The sequence below is a fragment of the Nymphaea colorata genome, chromosome 12, assembly GCF_008831285.2.
Source record: "Nymphaea colorata isolate Beijing-Zhang1983 chromosome 12, ASM883128v2, whole genome shotgun sequence".
In the NCBI taxonomy this organism is placed as follows: domain Eukaryota; kingdom Viridiplantae; phylum Streptophyta; class Magnoliopsida; order Nymphaeales; family Nymphaeaceae; genus Nymphaea; species Nymphaea colorata.
Window position 1 is genome coordinate 19,424,022 of NC_045149.1, and position 24,080 is coordinate 19,448,101.

The 24,080-nt window shown below is 40.3% G+C and overlaps 3 protein-coding genes across 6 annotated transcripts; 1 reads left to right on the plus strand and 2 right to left on the minus strand.

Moving 5' to 3' along the window:
* Positions 1-849: 849 nt before the first annotated feature.
* Positions 850-2,377, minus strand: LOC116266200 (uncharacterized protein At4g13230-like). The gene is made up of 2 exons (XM_031647315.2): positions 2,038-2,377; positions 850-1,390 (listed from the first exon to the last, which is right to left on the minus strand). Exons 1-2 carry the CDS (start codon positions 2,299-2,301, stop codon positions 1,175-1,177), a joined length of 480 nt encoding a protein of 159 aa, XP_031503175.1. The 5' UTR covers positions 2,302-2,377; the 3' UTR covers positions 850-1,174.
* A 7,874-nt stretch (positions 2,378-10,251) lies between these two features.
* Positions 10,252-12,829, plus strand: LOC116265150 (60S ribosomal protein L23A-like). Its single transcript, XM_031645674.2, has 4 exons — positions 10,252-10,390; positions 11,788-11,825; positions 11,965-12,328; positions 12,452-12,829. The coding sequence occupies exons 2-4, from the start codon at positions 11,807-11,809 to the stop codon at positions 12,534-12,536; spliced, it is 468 nt and encodes a 155-aa protein (XP_031501534.1). The 5' UTR covers positions 10,252-10,390; positions 11,788-11,806; the 3' UTR covers positions 12,537-12,829.
* A 1,959-nt stretch (positions 12,830-14,788) lies between these two features.
* LOC116265820 (transcriptional corepressor LEUNIG_HOMOLOG-like) lies at positions 14,789-23,609 on the minus strand. 4 transcript variants are annotated; one of them, XM_050080875.1, is made up of 18 exons: positions 23,209-23,607; positions 22,692-23,090; positions 22,501-22,598; positions 21,408-21,517; positions 21,005-21,294; positions 20,810-20,885; positions 20,602-20,710; positions 20,310-20,365; positions 19,879-20,184; positions 18,904-18,981; positions 18,519-18,746; positions 18,296-18,434; positions 18,101-18,210; positions 16,782-16,931; positions 16,232-16,387; positions 16,025-16,144; positions 15,643-15,843; positions 14,789-15,053 (listed from the first exon to the last, which is right to left on the minus strand). In XM_050080875.1, the coding sequence occupies exons 2-18, from the start codon at positions 22,721-22,723 to the stop codon at positions 14,910-14,912; spliced, it is 2,403 nt and encodes an 800-aa protein (XP_049936832.1). In that variant the 5' UTR covers positions 22,724-23,090; positions 23,209-23,607; the 3' UTR covers positions 14,789-14,909. The 4 variants fall into 4 exon arrangements, with proteins under 4 accessions (XP_049936832.1, XP_049936831.1, XP_031502625.1 ...); XM_050080874.1 differs by having other exon boundaries at positions 23,184-23,607; XM_031646765.2 differs by having other exon boundaries at positions 18,904-18,966; positions 22,692-23,609.
* Between the last annotated feature and the right edge of the window lie 471 nt (positions 23,610-24,080).

Genomic DNA, 24,080 nt, shown 5'->3' on the forward strand with positions numbered 1-24,080 from the left:
CTAGTAGTATCTTCATGTCATATTCTTTATTAGGCAACAGCCATGATGATGATCCCAGCCCGAGTCCAGGCATTTGGGATAATGATCTGGTACGGTTCAAGAATATGCTTTGGCTTTTTCGTCATGGGGATGCACTAAAAGAGTCTTAGCAACTACTGAGACAGGAGGAAAAAAGAAGCAAGAAAGAAAAGAGAAAAGGAAAAGGTGGTAATTCAGGATCATACTGAAGGCACAAATTGAATAAAAGGGATCACTTGTAGCTTTTCTAAAGAAGAAGAAGATGACGGAAGGTGCATTTAACCCTGACAGACTGGTGAAAGCTGGGCACAAAGAGGATGGCTTTCCATGAAAATGACAATATTGTCATTTTCTTCGAAGGTGTTATGTTTTGGATCCGAAATAGCTAAATACATTGTAGGTCCCGGTGGTCGGTTTGAGTGTCATGCTGACGACACATATTCAATTTGATTACTATGAGTGTGACTTTCCTGAAGTGCAAATGGTAGCATGTACAACGTTCGAGTTGAATGGTGTATTGTACGACCACATAGGTCCCGAAGCAAAAATGGACCCTAAGAGCAAGAGGAAAGAGGGTGGCTTTGCCTCTTACAAACCTAAAGCATCAACGAGGGAGTCAAGAAGGAAAACTTTGCAAGAGATGAATCATTTTAGCTATTCAATCACTTGGGAGGGGAATAATTTGCGACTGGGATTGTAGCTAAATGTCCCTTTTAGTATATAAGAGGGGAACTTGACATAAACATGCACTGAAGTGTCCCTCTGACAGATGTTAAAGTAAATCTTGTCATCATTGCCTTGATAAATTTCATGAACAACAGCAAGAAGAAATGAAACAAGTAAAAAAATCTTAATTAGTATATTTATTGCAAAAACAGAGAAGGATCCAACAGCTCAAGAACACGGTTGTAGTTCTGAGAGAACCCCAGATCCTAATCCTTGGTCTGGCTGCAACTTGAACATAGAGTCCAAACTAGGGACATTCAACTGCTTCCTACAAAAGGTCTTGAACCCAAACAACAAAACCAGCATCACTAGTCACTTTAAAGATGACTCTGAAAAAAGTGGAAGAACAATGATGGATATGAAGAAAACTGGTGGAAGACGAACATGAAGGTGGCGCTTGTTGGTGATGAATGAGTACCAGCTGAAGAGCTTACATCTTGGAGTTGATGTTTCTCTTCACATTCTCTGCTTCTTCCTTGACTGCCTCCTTGACGTCCTCCGCCTTCCCCACAACAGTGTCCTTGATCTTCTGGGTCGTTTCCTTTGCAGCTTCCCATGCACCTTGAACTGTCTGCTTTGTCTTCTCACCAAGGTCCTGTGCCTTCTCAGTGACCTTGCTTGCTACTTCTTTTGTCTTCTGACCTACCTGTTAATCAAACAAAGTAATTAGAAGAGAAATTTTGAAGAATTGGCGAGAACAAACAGCCAAACGGGAAACTTGGCTCATCAAAATTTCAAGTCAACCACGAAGATTGAATTTGCATAAGGGCGTGTCATTCTTCTGTACTGTAATTTGCCAACCTCCTAATCAGGTTCTTCAATTTGCATTCACAAACACAGAAAGATCACACAAATACTTGAAGGGGTGTTTGGTTGACACTTCAAAACCAGGTTCTTGTCGGTGCCATCAAAACTGTGTTTGAACAAAACCTGGTTTTGTAAAAAGGAGTGAAAAACCTGATCCTCTTTAAGTTATTCAAAAAACAGGTTATAAGAGGTTGTCATCCAAACTCCCCCTTAAATTGTAAGTTTTAAGGGCAACCAATATGTAAATAAATAAATAGCCACTAGTTCTTGAGATATATATATATATATATATATATTAGAAGCCCACATGTGCCTCCTCGACTGCCATGCAACCATGGAGGCTAATTTTGAAGCTGATGATTGCATGGCATTGACATAATGAAGGCAGATTAATTAGTTGGTCTATAGAAAGTATGAAAGCAAGCCAGGCAATGGGTAAATTTGCAGGGGGAAAAAAATCTAGAACGCTTATAACTAAGCATTAACCTGCTCAGCAGTAGAAGCAGCCTTGTCCTTGACATCCTCTGCAGTTCTCTTAGCTTCCTTGTTGCCCTGTTTCATGTTGTTCCCCAACTGGTTTTGCAGATTCGATGCACTGTCCCTAACCTCGCGGCCGGCATTCGCCGCCGAAGCGCTCATCGGCCCAGAGTTGGTGCTCAAAAGGAGCCTTGAGTTCATGGAGCGTGGCTTCAAGGAAGAAGCAGCCCATTGCAGCTTTGGAACCACAGACCTCAACATGAAACTGGCCATTTCTCTTAATTTTCTGTCTCTTTAGTCTTGGTATGAGTATTGAAGATCAAACTGTAGCATTGCCTGTTGTCTTCGTGGGTTCGATTGATATAGAGGCAACTGATGGCCCAGATTGTGGCAAGTGGCAGACAAGAACGAGGGAGAAAATGTGAGGGGAAACGGTGGAATTGGCCACTCCAATCGTTTTTTCCTTGGTTTCCTCTTTCACTTGTGGTTTCGGTTGGAACTTCTCCTTCATTCTTGGATGGTTAGTTGCCCACCATACGGTCGATGCACGTTTGAAGGCAAAGGAGCGAAGCACTCGCTTGTTTTCCGCCATAATTTTTGGCGTATGGACTTCTTAATTCAGTCAAATTACCTGTTATTTTTCAAATCGTAACATGTGAAACCTGTTCAACTCCATGTGTCTCTGCCCTCGATTTGGAAAATAACACAATAGATCAGATTTGACGTGGATGTAACTTTTACTATATCCAATTCATTGGATGTTCACATATTCGGATAAACTCAGGTTTGAATATGAAAGAATATATATATATATATAAAAGTCCAATTTTTACATAGATTATCCGAATTTGATCAGAATCCAACTTTTAGATCCACATAAATATGAATTGGACTTTTAGCCAACTCTCAAAATTTGTAAATATATGATGTAGGATGTTTGTTTTAGCCAAATCGTGATTTGAATCTGAATCTGAGTTCGATCAAAATTTTATTTAAAACCAAGTCCGAATCCAGACGGATGTGAATCTCAAAACCAAATCTGATGTGATTTCTTAATGGGATGCTAATTTGTTTTTACCATATCCAAATTCTTTGAAGCATCCTATCCAAATTGAATCCATTGACGTCCCTAATTCACATAATCATCCTATCCAAATTGAATCCATTGACGTCCCTAATTCACATAATCATCGTCACTATGGTCCAAGGGTCGAAAAGAACACAGAAAATGGATTTATCGCCATTTGCAAAATGGCATTAAACAACCAACAAGCAAGGGGATCGACCATCACCCAATTGAAGAACGATCTAAACCGATTCAACTTACACAACCAGACCGATCGTTTATTTGATTCTCATATGCGCTACTCCCCTAAACTGCAAATGGTGGATACATGAAATTCATTGACAGTGTTCTCGCTAAGTCCTTAAGCAGCTCTGGATACCACGCCCTTCAACAGCTCCAAGGATGGCCATACAAGATGATGAAGGAACTGGTGATTACTTAGCAAGGTGGAAAATGAAAACCTTGGCAAAGAAAGGCTCGAAACAGATCATAATGACAGTTGATGCATAGTATCTACTGGGTGTATTGCATTTGTTGAAAAACATAAAAGAAACTGGGAAAACAACACAAGTTTTCGTGGTTCCGCACTAAGGGCCGGAGGAAGAAGAAGACAATCATTTTTATTTCTATGCTCTATTTTACATTCAACAGAGAAGGGGATTTTGTACACTTTGAATTTGGCGATAACCAAGAGAACGGTTATCTCTTCTTTCCAAAAAATTAGTGAAGATTTCTTTCCCTTTTGTGTTCAATCTTAACAGCAGGATATTCCTGTATGCTTGCCGATTATCAATCTTCTTCCACAAATCTCGCAACAGTAGTCAATAGAATGTCAATGAAATGTAAACAATTTAAGATCTGGAAACATTACCAAAACTACTCTAAAGTCTAAACGCCTATGGAAGTAGAGGCCCTGGAGATATTCTTCTTTCTCACAAGCAAATCTTAAACCAAATCAGCGGTTTGATGCGATGTCTGAGAACTTCAGTCTAAAAATTATAAACAAAATGTTAAGTAATATAACTCATAAACATAAGAGCAGGAGCAGGAGTACTGACAAAGGAAAGAGAATGAGAAGAAAAGTTTTTAACATGGTTCGGAAAGATCCTACTCCACGATCTCAGCCCTTGAATATTTTTCTCAATGGACTGGTCCATTTCATATGAGGTTTATGTAGATTGTACAAAGGAATTTGAATTCAATGCACATGCCATTTTTTGTGCTCCTTTCCATCTACAATTTGAATTCCTTAAATCTCTCTCTTGTTGAAATTGACAGATCTTCTTTCCATTGTCATCATCTTTATTTCTTGCACATAATGATGTGGTAACTGACGGTTTCTCTTGTGCGTGAGATGTGGAGGGTGTCAATTCCTCTTGTGCATGAGCTGGTGCCTTATTGATGGAAGGAGCGACAACTGTTGGAGGAGACGCCAATTGCTGATGAGCTGGTTTGTGAAGAAATGTAAGTCCTGGCGTCGGTTTCTGATTTCTTGCCTTAGCATCTCTTGTTGGTGTGTTATCATTACCCCTCAACCGAAGGGAAGGTAGTTGACGAACTCCTAAATGCCGAATGAGAAAATGGAGACGGTGTTGTGGCAGCGGCTTAGTGAAGAGATCAGCAAGCGGGCCTTTGGTTGTAACAAATTGAGTGTCCATATTGTCCAATGCTACTTGCTCACGAACAAAATGATAATGAAGCTCTAAATGCTTCATGCGAGAATGAAAGACAAGTTTGATTGTAGTATATAAAGCAGAAATATTATCGCAAAGTAGAATCAGAGCTTTGGAGAGATATACACCAATGTCTTGAAGGATAAATGTAATCCATTTAATTTCGGCAGCAGCGCCAGCCAGAGCACGATATTCTGCTTCACACGATGAACGAGCCAGAGTGGGTTGTTTCTTAGAACTCCAAGAGATACAATTTGGACCAAGGAACGTACAGTATCCAGATGTGGATTGTCGAGTAGTAGGACACCCAGCCCAGTCAGCGTCAGAAAAAACTCTTAAAGTCAAACCTTTGGATTTCGAAAATTGAAGTCCATATGCCAAAGTGTCTCCCACATATCGAAGAATACGCTTTAAAAGCTGAAAGTGTTTCATTGTTGGTGCATGCATGAATTGACATGCATAATTGACGGCATAAGTGAGATTCGGCCTGGTGAGAGTGAGATACTGAAGGGCGCCTGCAAGACTTCGATATTCTTTCGGGTCTGAGTAAGGTGAATCTTGAGCATTGTTAGATTTAGAATGAGCTGAAATGGGCATGCTTGTAGGGTTACACGTTTTCATTTGTGCTCAAGAGAGAATGTCGAGAGCATAGGTGGACTGATACATACGTATGCCCGATGAAGTCTGATCAAATTGAATCCCCAAGAAGTAGTTAAGATCTCCAAGATTTGTCATGGCAAACTGTTGGCTGACGGTTTCAATGAATGATGTCATAAACGAGGGAGAATTTCCTGTAAGAATGATGTCATCAACATACAGTAGTAAAATAGTGACTGTTTTATCTTGCCTTCGAACAAACAGAGATGGATCAGTGACGCTGGCTACAAATTCCATAGAGGATAAGAATTGAGAAAATCTGTGATACCATGCCCTGGGAGCCTGTTTTAATCCATAGAGAGCTCGATTTAGACGACATACATGTTGGGGCTTCGAAGAATCTTGAAAACCAGGAGGTTGCTCTATATATACTAACTCTCGTAGATAACCATTAAGAAAGACATTCTTGACGTCTAATTGTTTGACATGCCAAATGCAAGTGCTAGGCTAAGTACTAACCGTATAGTAGCAAACTTTGCCGCTGGAGAAAAGGTTTCCAAGAAATCCAGACCTTGAATTTGAGTGTATCCTTGTGCTACAAGTCGCGCTTTGAGTCTTTCAAGCTGTCCATCACCTTTGAGTTTAGTTTTGAAGACCCAACGGCTATCGATCACATGCATATCAGACGTACGAGGTACAAGATCCCAAGTGTGATTATCCTGTAAAGCAGCGATTTCATCTTTCATAGCTTGATGCCAACTCAGGTGTTTGAGGGCAAGGGAATAGTGGGACGGTTCTTTAGGAATGGATGTGGTAGTGAGAGCATACTTAGGATTAGGTTTGATGATGCCAGCTTTAGAACGAGTGACCATAGGATGAGTGGATGACGAGGGTGGTGATGGTGATGGACTCGATTGGTCAAGTAGGGGAGTGTTTGGTATGACGATGGGTATTGAATATTGTCTAGTGGATGGATCTTCAATATTATGCATTTGTGCTAGGCGTTGGGACTCTAGATGATGGTCCCTGGAGGAGTCAGAAAAGGAGACAAAGTCGGCATTAGTAGTGATGACCCTAGGGGTTGGCGTGGAAGTTTGGTAGGGGAAAACAGCTTCATCAAAGACAACATGGCGAGATATGTATACCCGTCCAGTAGGAGGATAAAGACATCGATACCCCTTATGGTGGTTGCTATATCCAACAAACACACATGGCATAGATTTAGGTTGAAACTTGTGATCTGCATAACATCGAAGATAAGGACAACATCTAGATCCAAAAGCACGAAGTCTGGTCGTTTTTTGAACAAAATCTCATATGGACTTTGCATTTGTAAAACCTGTGAAGGAAGCCGATTGATGAGTCATACAACAATTGAGAATGTTTCAACCCAATACTGAGCTGGAAGATTGCTATGAAATAACATAGTAAGACCCAATTCTGTAACCGATCTATGCTTGCGCTCCACTATTCCATTTTGCTCAGGCGTCTTGGGGCAGGATTTTTGATGTTTTATGTCATTTTCTTTTAAGTAATCTAGAAGGGCCGTACTATTAAACTCTCCTCCTTCATCACTTTGAAAAATTTTCAACTTGGCATCAAACTGGAAACTCAAGGAATTTGACAAAGAAATCAGATTTCCTTTTTAGAGGATATATCCAAGAGTATCTAGAAAATTGATTCACAAATAAGACATAAAACTTGATATTTTGACACGAAGGAACAGGAGCAGGCCCCCCTAAATCACAATGAACTTTAGCAAATAAAGAGTCACAATTATCATAACAGAAATAAATGGAAGTCTGCATGCTTGCATGCTTTCCCCATCTGACAACTATCAAAAATAAAAGATTCAGATGGATTATTTGTCAAAATAATCAATTTATTTGTAGCCATAAAGTCTAATATTCTATGGTGTGGATGGCCAAGACGTCCATGCCAAACTTCAAATGGAGCTGAGCGGAACTTTGTTGAGAAGAACACTTAGTTGAGTCTTGAACGCATATAAGTCACCTTCTCTAGATCCTGTTGCAATCACCTCCTTGGTCACCTTGTCCTTAATAAAGAAGCAATTTGAAGAGAATTCAAACACATAGGGCATAGAAGATGTAAGTTGACTGACAGAAATAAGATTCTTCTTAATATCGGGCACAACTAGAACATTGTCTAGAGGTATCGTGCGATTGCCCACATGAATATCAGTAGTGCCGATATGAGTAATATCAAGATGTTGACCACTTTCTACCATAATTTTTTCAGTTCCATCATAGGAAATGCAACTCTTAAGTTTACCTGGATCATCGGTCACATGAGAACTTGCTCCAGTATCGGGAAACCAGTCTTGATCGGTTGGACTGAAGACTTTCATAGCAACGAAGACTTTGGGCGTATCACGAGGCTGATATGCATGATCAAATCTGCGGTAACATTTGAAGGCATTACGATTATTTAATCCACAAATCTGACATGATACCTTGGATTTGGTGGACTCTCCATTAGTCGGCCCTTGCACATTTCGAGTCTGAGTTGCCGGATTGAACCCACGTCCCTTAGAATTGAATCGAGTATTGGTATTGTTTTTCCGCCAGTTGTTGTTGTAGCGTCTTTTGTTGTTCTGGCTATTAGACTGCCGTGTAAAGAAAACCATTTGACTATTTAGTCTAGTCTCTCCTACATGTAAATCTCTCATTGTTTCATGTCTTTGGAGTAAGGATACAACGTCGAGGTAGGGTGGTACCGGCGGCTTGAGGATGGAAGTCATAAATGACTCGTATCCTGGTCCTAGTCCATTGACTAGCCAGAAAACCTTGTCGTCATCAGTTAGAGGTTTTCCTATTGCCGCAAGTTCATCACATATTGCCTTGAACCCTGTGACATATTCAGTGACAGGTTTGTCTTGTTTGTGAAAAAATTGTAATTTCCTTGTCAACATGATTTCTCTATCTTTTGTCTCTCGAGCAAAGGCTCCCGTCAGAGTTTTCCACACTTGTGCAGCGGTATCATGTCCCACGACTAGTCCTAGGACTTCTTCCGTGAGGGAACCAGTTATCCATCCCCTTAAAAGACAGTCTGATTTTTTCCAAGCAGAAAAATCAGGATTCGGTCGTCTCACAACTTCACCATTTTCAGTAGTTTCTATAGTAGAAGCTGGTGTGAGTCCAAGAATTTGTGTTTTCTACAACAAGAAATTCTTGTGTGATAACTTAATAGAAACAAAATTAGCCACATTCACCGTGGAGGGATAGGGGTACTTAGCTGCAGTCCAACGCTGCCTAGCTCAACCCGTGAGTTGCCTCCGGTCAAAGAACTCGCCTCCAAGCAAGTCACGCCTGAAAGGCCCTCTCTCACGAGTATGGAATATGCTGGTGAAAGCTTCTATGGCTCTAATACCATGACAAAGGAAAGAGAATGAGAAGAAAATTTTTAACGTGGTTCAGAAAGATCTTACTCCACGATCTCAGCCCTTTAATATTTTTCTCAATGGACTGGTTCCCTTTCATATGAGGTTTATATAGATTGTACAAAGGAATTTGAATTCAATGCACATGCCATTTTCTATGCTCATTTCCATCTAGAATTTGAATCCCTTAAATCTCTCTCTTGTTGAAATTGACTGATCTTCTTTCCATTGTCATCATCTTTACTTCTTGCACATAATGATGTGGTAACTGACGGTTTCTCTTGTGCGTGAGATGTGGAGGGCGTCAATTCCTCTTGTGCGTGAGCTGGTGCCTTATTGATGGAAGGAGCGACAACTGTTGGAGGAGACGCTAATTGCTGATGAGCTGGTTTGTGAAGAAAGGAAAGTCCTGGCGTCGGTTTCTGATTTCTTGCCTTAGCGTCTCCTGTTGGTGCGTTATCAAGTACGTGTTATCTTAGAATGACAGAACGAGTAAAACTTCTTAAGAAAATGATACTTCAGCAGCTTACGCCATAGAAGCACTGTCCTGTCAAAGGAGGATGAAGCAGATCTGAACTGAACATTTGCCTTCCTGTTTTCAAGGTGCCCAATGTTCCTCAGAACAGCATGCAAATATCAAACACCCTTGAGCATGCATCAGATTAAGAACCCCATGCAGGTGGCCAGTTTCCGCCCACCCCAACCCCATTTCCTCAACCAAGAAAAGGATGCAACCCAAGATAAAAAAAAAAAAAATTAGATCTATGGCATGATATGGCAATGGAATTCCTTTTTCTCCTTAGCTATAAATATGAACGATATGGAGGTGTCGCCCTTCGATTTATAACTATAGAAACATGTGGAAGTATCCCTTGAATAAAAATATATATATATGAGGGTTTCTAATTAAGGTGTACATAACTAAGTAATCATTCTCAACCCTTTTAATCTAACAAATTAAACCACATTGTCTGCTTTAAGATCTTGCATTCCTTTGGCAGAAAAACAGAGGGACTTGGATATAGAACAGCTCCTCTTACAAGCTAATTGAATCATCCAAAAGTCTGCTGCCAGATTTGGGCCAGCTGTGTCAAAGATGCGGTTGCTAGGATCGTTTCTGGATTTGTGTGTGTGCGCCATCCTTTGCAGACGTTATGCTAATCTTTTTTGTATCGTTCTCCAATTTTATAGAATGTCTCCTTAACAGAAACCATTGCTAGAAAAACATAGGTAAATGAACATTTTATGACAATATAGTTGAATATGTACTGTAGAAAACTCTCAAAATCCAACAAAGCAAAAAAAAAAAAAAATATTGCATTCCATTTTGTTGATTTTATACTCACAGGGGAAATTAGAAAGAAGATCAGAAAAAACTGGCAGAAGTTTCGGGGTTTTGAAATTCCAATTCATGCAATACAATAGAAGTCTGGAAGATAGAAGTTTATTATATATATATATATATATATATATTTGTACACGTACGACCCCACCCACGGAACGGGGCTAGGGTTTTTTCTAAGAAACCCCTCGCAGTGCTCTTTTTCCTCTCGCAGCTCGCGCTCCAGCTGCCGTCTTCGCCCCTCTGCATCTGTCCATCTATCTCGCTCTCTCGCACGAGAACAGGTAAACCCATCTCTCTCTCTCTCTCGCGCGCGCGCGCAACCCCCCCATTTTACCACTGCTTGAAGCTTTGCTCTCCTGCGTCGGTCGAGCATCATTTCTGCCGTGTCATTATCTAACGTCCCCGGAAGAGCGAGCTTCCTGTGCTCAGACTCCTCTCACACGCCTCCTTCATCCTTTCTCCTGCCGTTCATCTAGGGTCTTCTTATTGAGCTGCTGAAAGATCTTCCCTTTCCTTCTTCTGTTCTTTCTCACGGCAGTTGAGCTTCTGATCGTGAAGAGTTTTTTTTTTTCCCTTTTTTTTGTTTTAGGTTTCCAGTGTGTCTCTTATGATCCTTCTCTCTCTCCGCTTTATTGTTGATTTATTGGGATCCTTTGCGTATATATATTTATAGTTTTGTGATCTCCTGGCCATGGGTTATAGATAGATGGATGTAGACAACAGTTCTCTTTGCTCCTTTTAGGGTTTTTTTCCCTCTGATTTGGGCTTTTGTCGAAGCGACTATTAGGTAGGAATTCTACTTCATTCTACTTCCTTCTGATATCTGTTCCTTTCGTTTCATGATAATTTGGTTTCATTGTCTTATCTTGCTGTTTGTTTTTATTTGATGTGTGGATTCTGGGCCGCATTTCATGGAAATTTGTCATGGTTTCCTTTCTGGTGGGAAGATAATCGGCTGAACCTTTTTTATTGAGAAGTGTTCATTAGATCTATTAAAATATGAGAAGATGGAACCTTTGGGTAGTCCTTTTTTACGGCAAAACAATGTGTTGTATGTGGAGAATTGAATTTTGTGGGAAGAGCAAGTGATGATCTGAGGTCGTCGGATGAGCGATTGGATGAGTGAGAAAGGTGCTTTGCCACAAAGTTGTGAATTTGTTTTTCTCTTGGGCTGTGTTCTAGGCATTATGAGCTGAATCAACCATATGCTTGTGAGTAAAGGGCTTGGAGAGCGTGAAAGTAGTTTTAGACGAGTTGCAAGCTTGTGAATTCTATTTAACATAACCAGGTAGGAGTGGCTTTTTTTGGCCTTATGGATTTGACATTAGCTACCCCACAATGTTCCAAGTCCACTTCACAATGCACGCTTGGGTGGAGTCATTTGTCCGATTTTGTGTTATTTAAAAGTGTTATCATGGAGGTCTTGGTTGTGCGTGTGCATATATAGTATGTATCTTCTATCTAGAGCTTTGTAGGCTCTTTCTTCTAGTGTAGACTTTGAATGTCGTAACTAGGATGGATTAAGCTACCAATAATTTATAAGTGATTTGCAACAAGTTAACAACTGAGGCATGTGTTGCCTTCTTGCTGCTATATTCTGAATGCTTAAGCATCTTTTTATGTGCATCATATCTGATATGTATAATTTGTTGAAACGTTACTTGTTGCCCTCTGGCAGGTAGCTAATTTGAAATAGAATGGCTCCTCCTGCGAAAGGTATGTCCACTACCTTTCTTGCGTTTATGTGCAATTTATTTCTTTACCCTGCTTGTTGTAGTCAAGTTTGGGGTATACTTGTTATAGCTTGTTTTTCTTTCTATGTTCCTTGACGATAATTTAAAATTTCTGCGTACAGCTCCTGCTAAGAAACCTGATGCCAAGGCTCAGGCATTAAAGACAGCCAAGGCGGTGAAGTCTGGGTCGTTCACTCTAAAGAAAAAGACAAAGAAAATCCGAACATCTGTCACTTTCCATCGACCAAAGACACTGAAGAAAGAGCGTAATCCAAAATACCCTCGTATTAGTGCAGCATCAAGAAATAAACTTGATGAATACGAGCTCCTTAAGTACCCACTCACCACTGAATCTGCGATGAAGAAAATTGAAGACAACAACACCCTGGTCTTCATCGTGGACATAAGAGCCGACAAGAAGAAGATTAAGGCAGCAGTGAAGAAGATGTATGAAATCCAAGCCAAGAAGGTCAACACGTTGGTCAGGTGACACGCTCTACCATTTCCTCTTATGTCATGGTTCCACACGGTACATCTTTTATTAATATTGATGAGAAACTGGTAAAAAGTTTCCTGAATTGTCTACCTTCTCTTTGATTCCTCATGCAGACCTGATGGAACAAAGAAGGCATATGTAAGGCTTACAGCAGATTATGATGCTTTGGATGTTGCAAACAAGATTGGCATAATCTAAATTGGAGCAATTTCTCCCTGTGCGTTGTTCCATTTTGAAATTTTTTTTCTTGCTATTATGTAGTAGAGTCTATCGGAAAAAGTGCGCGATTTTTGTTATGTGGAGTCTGGGTTAACGCTGGTGCTTATGCTTTGTCATTGTACCTTTCGCTTTTTTTATCCTCTTTATTAGGACAATGTTTGAAGCTTATATTCAGGTAGCTTTATTCACTCCCAATAGTTTATGGTTCTTAGATGCAAGGAATTTTCTTGCAACTTCACTTATTCTAAATTTTAAGCAGATTTTACACAGTATATTGTTGTCGGAGCTGGTGCATTCTGTTTAGATGGTGGGATGCTGGATTGTTGCGTGAAAGTGTGGAAGAACACTTGTAGCTAGTTTTCGGTCGAAAATAACACGCTAGTGCATGCTACATGAACACAAAGTTGTCCATCATTGTGATATCGATCGGAATCTGAACGAGGCATCTGGACTTCTATTAATTGCATCACCTTCAATTTAATTTATGAACCCGAAAGTAAGAGGTACCTTTCATGCAGGGATGGAGGGAAGGGGGAAGGGGGCCCGCTTAGGCCGAGTCTTTATCCCATCCCAATTAATTTCTATCCCAACTTTTATAAAAATTAAAAATGTTTAATATAAAAATTAAAATTGTTTAGTATAAAAATTAAAAATATTTAGTTGCGTAATATATTTTTTACATTTGAGTTTAGCTTCCCTATTTTTTACATTTGAGTTTAGCTCGCCTCTAAAAGAAATCCTAATCTGTCTCTGCTTTCATGGTCATTATTTTGATTATTTCGATGGCAATAGATTCGTGGTTCTGCCCCTGGTTTCATGGTCGTTATTTTGGTGGCAATAGATTCGTGGTCATTATGTTGATGGCAATAGATTCGTGACCACCAAAGCCTTATGCGGCGGACAATAACAAGGTTGGGTCTTCGTTTGAGGTTTTCAACATTTCACGGTTCGCATTCGCTGTTGGTGATAGGGGAAGTTTTAGGCTTTCTCGATGTCACAAATCACAATTGTCTATTCGATTATAGACACTCTTGGAAATAGCGAAACAGAGCTCCTTCCACTGTCAATATTCTGCAACAACATCCCATCGATTCTGTCCTTGGGTATGTTAGGGGTGTCAGAAACACGAAAGCCATTGCTTTAGTGGCAGCTACTTTATTACATCACCCTAAGTCACCACTCTCTCCCTCCTTTCTCTTTCTTTTAAGTCTCCATGCTCTTAACAACTTAGACAAATGGATCCGTGCAAATGCGCATTGCATATTGGTCGCCCGAAGGCCTTTAAGTTGGTTGTTAGGAGGTTTACACTTGTTGCTAATTGGAAATCAAGTGCTTATGTAAATTCAATATTTGTCTGGGCGTCAGCACCTCGTTTTTGTCAGAACAGAGACCCGATTCTAACACCTTGAGCCCAATCATGTAATGACCTGCGCGTTTTGATCCAGGTTCCTTCTAATCATGGGTCAGGCAGATTATTTTACCAGGATACCCTATTGGCAGAGATCCTAGCCCCTCAGTCAAAGGCTTCTTGGTCATCTTAGGATTAACTTGGTTAAATTTTTTAGGATAGTTGGGCTGATAATGCATCTTTGGCAAGAAAATTTCTGTCGACCTGGTTAGGAGGTTTAACTTAAAGACGACGAAGTTCACACGCCTACCAACAAAATTCCCATATCGAACTGGTCGTTTCTTCCAATTGAAAAAGGTTAGGAGACCAGTGCTCAGCTTGGAATAATCTGGTGTCTGCTTTACCTTTTTTTCATCTATGCAGGGAAGAAAAGAGAACGAAACGTGCTTCCCTCGACAGATTAAGTAAATAGAAGTGGAATATGAACATAATGAAGGGAATCAAAAAACTAGTATGTGGAGTATACACAATTAATTACATTTACCTTGTCCATATCCGACTAATGCTGCTGCGAACCAAGTTTTACTGCATAGAGGACAGACGTAGGCAATCACTTGATTCGAGACCGATGATTAGGTTGAAGTGGTCTTCACCACTGAAAAGTGGACGAAGGTGAATTATCATTTACTTAACTTTAACCACTTTAACCACGTACAACAGCTCTGAGGGGACACAAGTCTATCTTGTAGGATAGAGTTCTGCAATGGCATGCCCCACACACTCTCCCTCTCTCTAGCACGCACGTACATGCACACGTGTTGGTTAGTGTGGCCGATGCACAGAAAGCACGCTCACATAATCTTCATCTCTCTGGACCGAAGCGTAAAAAAAGGCAAATGACGGATTTATTTGCATTGCATTAAATAGCCACGAAGCATGGGGAACAGCCATTTTGACACACCCGGTTGAAGAATGGATTAAACCAATTCAGCTTACACAACTACTTATTTCCAGATTTTCACACACTTGTCATGGCTGGCAGATGCAACCATACCTGTGGCAGGTGACTGCGCCAATGCTGCTATCAGGCCTTCATGGGCTGCCACCGTCATGGTCTTGTTATCCACCATGTTCCAGAGCTCCAACGACTGCCACACAAGATGAAAAAGCCGGTGATCACTACACAATGTGGAAAATGAAAACCGCAGCATGGAGGATGATGAGAAAGACAAAGAAACAGATAAGAGTTGATGCAATATGCAAGGTTGAGTTCATTGGATATATTGCACTCAATAGAATTTTTGTAATGTAAACAAATCAAGATCTGGAAACATAACCAGAAGTGCTTTAAAAACCTATAGAAGTAGGGCGGGCCTTGAGATATTCCTTTGTCTCTCACAACTCACAAGTAAACCTTAAACCAAATCAACAGTATGATGTTCTGATGTCTGATAAATGAATGCAGGATCACTTCTTAAGAGCTTTAGATTTGAAAAACATGTAACCTCGACGTGCTGTAATATATTTAAACACAGAAGCCTTCACGTGACTTTTTTGTTTTCCACACAAAAGAATGTGATGAAAAGGTGCATGTTTAAATTAGACAACTAGGAAGAGCCATCGGGCATTTAACTCAAATGTGAACTCTTCCAACCCAGCTCTTCATCAACATATAGTCGCATATACACACACAAAATAAATAGGAAAACAGAAAGGATTGAGGTCCTCAAAAGTCACCTGATATCCACCAATTACAAGGAGTGTGGGATATGCTGGATGGAAAACACAAGAATGGAACTTGTTCCCATTGGAGCTGAGCTCATGTATGCATTCACCACCAGATGCTAAGGACCACACCCTGACAGAATCCTCACTTACAGAAGCAAGATAGTCCCCATTAGCATCCCAGCAGACAGAGTGTACCTCTTTGGTGTGACCCTGCAATCAAGCCCCATCAATTGTATAAATAACAGAAATATTAGAACAAGAACTGTCTAGATGAAGGGAATGTTGGTGTGCATTATGGTCAGATGTGGTAATTGATGGCATTATGCAAAGTAAAAACTTGTTTTTCATCTGGCTCAACAGGACAAGCAATTTTTCAACTCAACTTGCATACCTCTAGTGCATGTATCCTTCTGTCTGCCTCGAAATCAAAAATGGATACAACATTTTCATCTGCTGCAGCTAGAAGTTGCCCAACTCTCGGTTGAAATCGCACTTGTGCAGTTGCACGATGCTGATTTGTATAACCAATGGAAAAAGCAAACAAAAATTATTGAATGAAATTAAATATGTTGTATATTCGAGCGGAAAAGAAGAAAACCTTGGAAACACGTGTACACACGAATTGGTTGCTGCTCCACAAACGAATTTCACCATTGCCTTCACAAGAACACAAAATATCTGTCTTCTTTGGATGAAAATCCAGCGACATGACTGGGGATCCATGCCCAGTATATACATGTAGACAATAGTTTGGCTGCAAGCAATATATTGAAATGCAGAATAAGGTACCATTTCACAAAAGGCAGCAAACCCAAACATTGACAAGGCATTGACCAGAGTTGGATTCAGAAGTTGGTCATTTAAGTAAATAAAACAAGTTTGAGAAATTGCAGATTACATCTTCCACCACATAGGTATCATTAGTCAATAAATATAAACTATGGAGTTTCCGGCAAATCCAGAGAATGAAGATGCTTGGAATTTTTAGCACAGAGATAATTGACATTACTGGAAGCATGACTTCAGTATAAAGGATATGGAGCATTCTAACCGAAAAGAACCCAAAAAATGCAGAAAATTAGGAATATGACAAAATAGTTATCTTCGCATGACACTATGAGAAGGAAAAATTCTTAAGAAAATCATACATCAGCAGCATTCCATAGTCGCACTGTCCTGTCAAAGGAAGATGTAGCCAGGTGAGATGAACCAGGTTTGAACCGAATATCTGTAATCAAGTGATCATGTTCTTCAGGAGTACTCTCCGTTTTCAAGGTGTCCATGTTCCATAGGACAACCTGCAAACACCAAGCACATTTGAGTATGCATCAAATCTACGCAGGTGGACAGTTTCCTCTCCCTTTAACATCCCAAGCCAACTTCTATCAGCCAACCGAGAAAAATATAATCCAAGTTCAAAAGTTTAGATCTATGTCATGATATGCCATTCCTATTTTTCTTTATCTACAAATATGAATGTCTAAGAGGCAGTGCCCTTTGAGATTTATGACTCTAATACATGTGGAAGTATCCCTTAAATCAAAGAAGTATGAGACTTTCTAATTAAGGTGAGTACATCACTAAGCAAATATCTTTAACCCTTTCAAACTAATAAACTAAAACTACAGTCACTCCTTTAAAATATTGTGCTTGATCAGCAGAAAATTTACCAAGAACAGAGGGAGTTGGTCTATAACAGTTGCTCTTACAAGTTAATTGAGTCATCCAAAAGGCTGCTGCCAGATTTGGGCCAATATCAAAGATACCATTCCTAGGAAACTCTAGGAAATTGACCACTTTATGATATTTATAACAAATGAACTCTCAGAAAGCTCACAACAAAAACCCAACAAAGTAAAAAACTTGTAACATTCTATTTAGTTGATTTCATACCTCCAAGAAAAAATGAGAATGAAGGAAGAAGAAAACAAGAAAAGGGGAATTTTGGGGGTTTTGGAAGACCACCAACTCGAACAAACTCTAAATGTCTAGAAGTTAGAATAAACATATATAGATTTTTAGTGTTAAAATTATATGATTTTTGGGATGCCTAGGTGCCTCAGCTTAGGCACTTAGGTTGGTGGCTGTCCTTACCCCTAAGCACATTTTGAACTAATAGTTTAAACTCATTACTTTATCAGTTTATTCTGACTTCAGCAAAAATGAAATAATAAACTCATGATAACTTTTAGAAGTAATAAATTCAAGACACCAAACATATGGCCTTTGTCAGAAAAAATAGGGACTTGTGTCACACAGGCAGACACAAACTTCTTTGCTGGAACAAGATAGTTCTAGGTAGTGCAGTGTAAATTTTGACTCAAAGAAGACAAGTTGAGCATTGGCAGCCATAATATAAAAGTAGAATCATTCCTAACTTCCATGCTGATAATAGAATTGCATCAACCATCATTAATAATCTGTCCACAAGATTCACTGATATAAATATGATAGATGAAAGGTTCACCTTCTTCTCATGCCCAGCACTAGCCAACAATTTCCCATCAGATGAAAAATGGCAGCAGACAACTTTGTTAGAACTAGAACGCAGACAACCAACCTCAAGGAATGTAAAACCTGAATCAGGCAATTCAATGCAATCAGTGGATACTTCATGGAATGAATACAAATTTCATGGGATGAACACAAATCTAAATGTTGCCTTTCGAAGAATCTGCATTGTGGTCCATAGGACTCCTCTTTAGTGTACCAAATAAGCTTGGATCTGCATCATCATGAGGAGATAAAAATGATTCTACATTGTCCTCCAAGCAGCCATCTCCGAAGTGTTCCATGTCTTCCTGCATTTGAATACACCAAGTTCCACAGATCAAATAAAGTACAGTTCCAGGCAGAACCATGGTCCTCAGAGCCCAAAAAGATACCAGCTGATTTGAAGAAGATGCAAGTCCACCAGGTCCATCTGCACCACACATGATTGTACTTCTACACATACTATTGACATGCATACTTCCAGCCACAGGCAATCCATCACCAGGTGTGTGGGTTGATGGAGTTGATGGTGCAGAAGTTGGGGATGGGCCAGCAGTATTTCCAGTGCCAGTACTATTCACAGCTCCAGAAGATGAATGCTGCTTTCTTTTCCTGTTGCTCTGTTTACACGATAGAATGAGAGGAAAAAATTGACTCAAATAACATAGAAAAGCAAATAGAATATGTTCATGTGCACCAACTCTACAGAATGTACCTTCAGGACCATGCACGTAAAAATACAAAACAAGCAAATAATGTGAACAAAAAAGGACCAACCTGCTGCAATTGCTGTAGCTGCAACTGGCCAGATTGTTGCTGTTGTGCTGAAGAATGCTGCATCTGATCCATGTTCATCTAAATTTAAAATCATTAGTAAATAGTAACTGCAAAAACTTACTATAGCAGATAGTACAACTTAGAAAATGTTCAGCATCCTAGTACGGTGGTCTATAATATCCCCTCTAAGTATTTCAACATCCTTATAAATTGGTGCGCACTATCATGTTCAAGCTTGCTTGCAGAGTGTATCCTGCATGCATTATTATCCTTATGAGTGCATTTGGTTCTTGTTCTGCAGGATGCCAGGAAAAGAACATCCAGTTCTTGGCACTCCAGGGACAGGAAGAACAAAGACGGCCCCAAGAGGGACCGTCTTTGACTCAGGCAGGTGTTCTGCAGTACATGAGAACACATGTCCCACATTTTTTGTCAGCAGTTAAACCACATATCCATAGACACGCATGTTCCACAAAGCGAAATCCCTATGATGCATCCTTTCCTCTGACGGTGTTCTAGGTTGAGATTTTCTTTTCAATTTTATACCACGGTTGGATATCACGAAAATGAAGGAAAAAAAATATGTTTCATCACACAGACTGAGCACCTAAAGTTGTCAACACAACCAAGATAAGGTCGACTGTCTCAAACGGCAGAAAGAAGAAAATGGAACATATGCTGACAGCAGTAAGGCAAGAAAACTACTATTTACAACTTGCAACAATAAAAACAATATACTTTTTAGCAGTCAACCATATGGACACTAGGTAAAGTTGCTAACTAGAGAAGTTGTTGTTTTCCAACATAAGAAAGAAGCTTAAAGTTGCATGTACATTGTGCTAATATTTAGTAAAATGCATATCCCCAAGAAACATCTCTTGTCCCTCGGATGATGGAAAAGCAAATCATCCACCCAGGTAACCCTTGGAGCAGTCTAAGGCAAAGGTGACTAAACAAATTCTCCACAAACCTAACCTTCATGAGAAGTTCTGCTTGATCCTGTGAAGGAGCTCTGATCTTTGGTGAACCAATGGAAGAGCCTATGGATCCTTCATTTGCAGACTGCCCATCTTTTCCATTCAATCCAGATCGCTGTGACATCCTAAACCTCCGAGGATCCATGTCACTGAAATTCGCTGAACCTGCTGGTCCTATATTTCCATGAACTTGGGCTTGTGCTAAAAGCTGATGTTGTTGCTGTGCTGTCAAAAGTTGAAACTGGTTTGGTGTTTGTATGAAGGATTTCTGCTGACCAAGGTTTGGACGAAGTTGATCAAGCCCCTGCATGGAATAGCCCAAGATTCGAAAGCAAGAGGTAAAATCAGTCAAAGATTTCCATACTATACCTAGTAAAATTCTAAATTTGGATGAGATGAGGTTCCAGAGTACTTTGCATAAGCACTTACAGTTACAGTTAACGGCCAACCCTTTAACGGGAGACCGCTAGCACCCTCATTAAGTCCTGCACAGGGAATAAACATTGTGTTATTGCAGAAGAGAAAGTAGAATAACTAGCTCAGTAGCCCTTCTAACTATTTAAAGAAGTTAATGCATCACCGGTCTAAGCCTCTAAGGTGATGGTCCGATGGACTACAGACTCTAGGCCCTCAACAAATTCAGCCATTTAAATATATTTGAAAGAATTTCATGAAGTTTCTTTCTTTATAGTAATTTTTAAATATAAACTAGTCATATTACCTGGGCTACCAAGTCCAGCTTTTGAATGCAGAAGCCTCGGTGCATATATGGATGCATCCATTGGTAAAGGTCTTTGACTTGCAATTAAATTGGCATCACTTTTCATATCCTTCAGAAAATGAAACGAGTGATTAGTTTCTAGTCTAATAGCCTAATAAATTGAGAGAAACTAGGAAGTAGATATCAGGGCGAGAGAAGTCAAAATTACAGGCATCTGTTGTGTTTGTGCTTGAATCTGTTGCAGGGTAGCAGACAGATTACCAGGTGTTCCTTGGACCAACTGGCTATATCATTGGAAAAAGGAAACAAACACAAAATGTTAAACAAGTAAATACAACATTCTTCATGTTCCTCAATCACAAATGTGAAGGTATCAGGTAGCATATTCCAGCTTTTTATGTACCCTTGATTGGTCGATGATTTTAGAAGGGCCATTCTATTTGCATCAAGCTGGGAAGATGACTCTGGATCCATGGAGTTTGGGTGTTTCATACGTTCTTCATACATCTTGGCAGCCAGGACACTGGCTGTGGACTGCCCCAACAGGCTTTCTGAACCCATACCATTTACGGAGCCTGTGAATGAAGGATGACCAGCATCTCTTCGCTGTAATTGTGCTTGTCTTTGCTGCATAATTTGTAACTGCTGCATCTGCATTTGCTGTTGATGCTCCCGAGCTTTCACTTGTTGTGCCTGATGAGAAAAGGGGACGACAAAAAAAAAAGAGTATTAGTTAATTCAATAAACGAAGAATAACCGGCAAACTAACATAAACATGAAACCATAAATAAACCAGTATGATCTACCTCTATATATGCAGCAGCAACGTCTGAATGTTTTTCATTCGTCCTTGCAATGAAGATGTCCCAAAAGACAGACCACCATTCAAATAAAAAACCACCAGGTGCATCAATTGCTGAATTTTGAACCAAAAGATCTTAGCGTTAAAAATGAAGATCAAGATAGAATAGAAAAACAACCATCTATCCTCAAGAACAAGAATGCACCACCACCACCACCCACCCCCTTTTCCAAAATGGAAAAGAGAGAGAGAGAGAGAGAGAGAGAGAGAAAAAGGAAATTCAGAATAACCATAGATGCACAAGTCAAACAGAAGGTACTTGACAGAAACGGATACAGGTATGAGACACTTGTAATGGTACATGGGGAAGTGAAATTGAGAAGTCTCAAAGCCACTTGAAACTTGTACTGGTAGTTTTTAAAAAAATGTTGATAGGCAGCCACAGGAAAATTGGCTATGGCCTGTGCAAAATGATTTGGAAGCATGCCTATTCATGAGGTACCTAAGGACAAACTTTTATCAGATATAATCTAACGTAATCTAACAAATCATCATAGATGCTAACAAGGGTTCTTGCCACCTTGCTAGATGGAATAACTTAAAAGTTCCTGCTGAATAAGGTCAAAAAGTCCCGTATCTGACTTGTGTATCTTGACATAATCTGGTAATGTCTGTTGAGTCAAAGTTGGTATCATAGGTATAAACAAAGAAAGAAAAGCGACGTGTGCTCTATTCCTGAAGCAATGATAATGGATCCACGAACGTGTGATTTATTCCTTACCTGAAGCAAGATAATTGATCTATTAAAACTGATCGAAGACTATGTACGAATGCTCAAGTGCAATGCCATGAATAAAAGAAAATGTGCAGAATAACCACATTAGGATGCCAATAGGCTAGCTTTCAGAAGCATGAGAGGTTCAGAACTACATTCAATTAGGCCAACTCCAGATGTAGCAGAAACCAAAAAAGCACTGCATCATATTACTTGCATTCTGGCAACTAAAAGTCTAAAACAGATAATGATCAATCTAAAATCATTCAATTAACAAATAGAAAGAAAAAGATGGTCATAAGTGCATTGATGCGATCAGTACCTACGGGATCAGCAGCAACCTTCCCCTCTGCCATAAAAGCTTTAGCAGAATTTTGCAGATTTCTCTTCAAAAGATAGTCATAGATGTAGACATCCAGCCTGCAACTCAAAACAAGAAGGAAGCATTCAACAACACGAAATAAGATATTAGAAAGAAACGAAAACAACAAAATTCCAGAGACAATGACACACATTTTATCGGCTTCCCAATTGTTCTGCGCCATACTGAAGCGTGCTAATTCACCACGAGGACGAAGGGCGAGATAAGAAAATTATGCAACCGAAAGATCACGGACGATCACAGCGAAGAAGATCTCATTCAGATAACTCCTTCACCAAGTAAAATCGCAAACGTAATACTCGACTCCATTCTTTCTCTGCAAACAAAGAGAATCATAGAAGCAGAGAGACTGATCATCATCCCCAATTGCCCGATCATTCCACGAGGAATTTGTTCATCCGACTCCCAGGCTTCCCAATGCATCCCCCGCCAAGACAACCCCAATGCCGCTCCAATTCCTTCCCAAAACCGTCCCGCAATGAACAGAAACGAAGTTTAACTCAAAATTCGGCCGATTCCCCAGCCAAGACCTATGAAACGCGAAGAAAACAAAACCCCTATAAGGCCTCGCCGAAGCTAAAACCTCAAAACCCTCACGATGACGAAAAGAGAAAGGACCTCACAAGAACTAAGAAAGTCTGGCGATACCCCGAAGGAGAGGAGAGAACTTCCTTCAGGAGAGAGGGAGGGAGATATGAGAATCGAGACGCTCGGAGTCCATCCAGGGGAAGGGGGAACTCCGGTGAAAGCGCTACCGAAACGAGTCGAGTCGCCGTAGGGTCAGGTAAACCGGATCTAGACAGCGCACTCCCCTAATCGAAGAGCACACAACCCGCCCGATTCGGTACGATCGCCGAGACGTCCAAGACGCAACTCGGGAATGGAGGCGCGGAAGACGTGGATCTCTGCTTCTCCTTCCTTTGTAATGGAAAAGGAAGCAATGGCTTCCACCGCTACAAAGCCAACGCTGCGCGAGATCCCACGAAAACGAAGGAGATTAAAATTTCGGGACCGTTAGATCTGACCGACCCGGACTCGCGGACGGTCGAGATATTCCCAAACTTGCTCGGAAGTTAAGCTTCGAATCCCCGGCCCGTTCGAAACTCGCAGGGAATTCGAGCTTCCACATTTGGACGATTTTGCCCTCAAACGGAAAGCAAATGACATGGGGAAAACGAGTTCTTCGGTGGTAAAAAGTATTTTTGAGGAGACCAAATGCTTTGCCCTTGACCACTTGGAAAGCGAGAAGCGGGACTGACGAGACGCCACGCTTGTTGCATGAGATGCGTCGACGAAGGAAAGCCTGCAGGCTGCCAGCACGAGCCTACCTTTGTTTCTGGATTTGGATCTAAATTTTGTCAATGTAATTCGAGTACACGTATAACCCGACCCGTACCCAGATACCCTTTGTGAGACCTGCATCCCTTCCAAATTCATATCCTAGTAGTACATTTTGTACATTATGGACAAGCTTACTTAGCCGAATATCCTCACTCAAACTCAGCATGTTAACAAACGAG

Bases quoted from the DNA above. Each gene is read 5' to 3' on its own strand.
- LOC116265820 (XM_050080875.1), bottom strand. From the start codon at position 22,723: ATGGCGCAGAACAATTGGGAAGCCGATAAAAT. The intron at 21,518-22,500 runs GTACTGATCGCA...TTCAAAATTCAG, and splicing joins GGTTGCTGCTGATCCCGTAG to CAATTGATGCACCTGGTGGT. The intron at 15,054-15,642 runs GTGACTTTTGAG...CTTGTGTGGCAG, and splicing joins TTGTAATTGGTGGATATCAG to TCGTTGGAGCTCTGGAACAT.
- LOC116265150 (XM_031645674.2), top strand. The intron at 12,329-12,451 runs GTGACACGCTCT...TTCCTCATGCAG, and splicing joins AAGGTCAACACGTTGGTCAG to ACCTGATGGAACAAAGAAGG.
- LOC116266200 (XM_031647315.2), bottom strand. From the start codon at position 2,301: ATGGCCAGTTTCATGTTGAGGTCTGTGGTTCCAAAGCTGCAATGGGCT. The intron at 1,391-2,037 runs GTTAATGCTTAG...TTTGATTAACAG, and splicing joins CTGCTTCTACTGCTGAGCAG to GTAGGTCAGAAGACAAAAGA.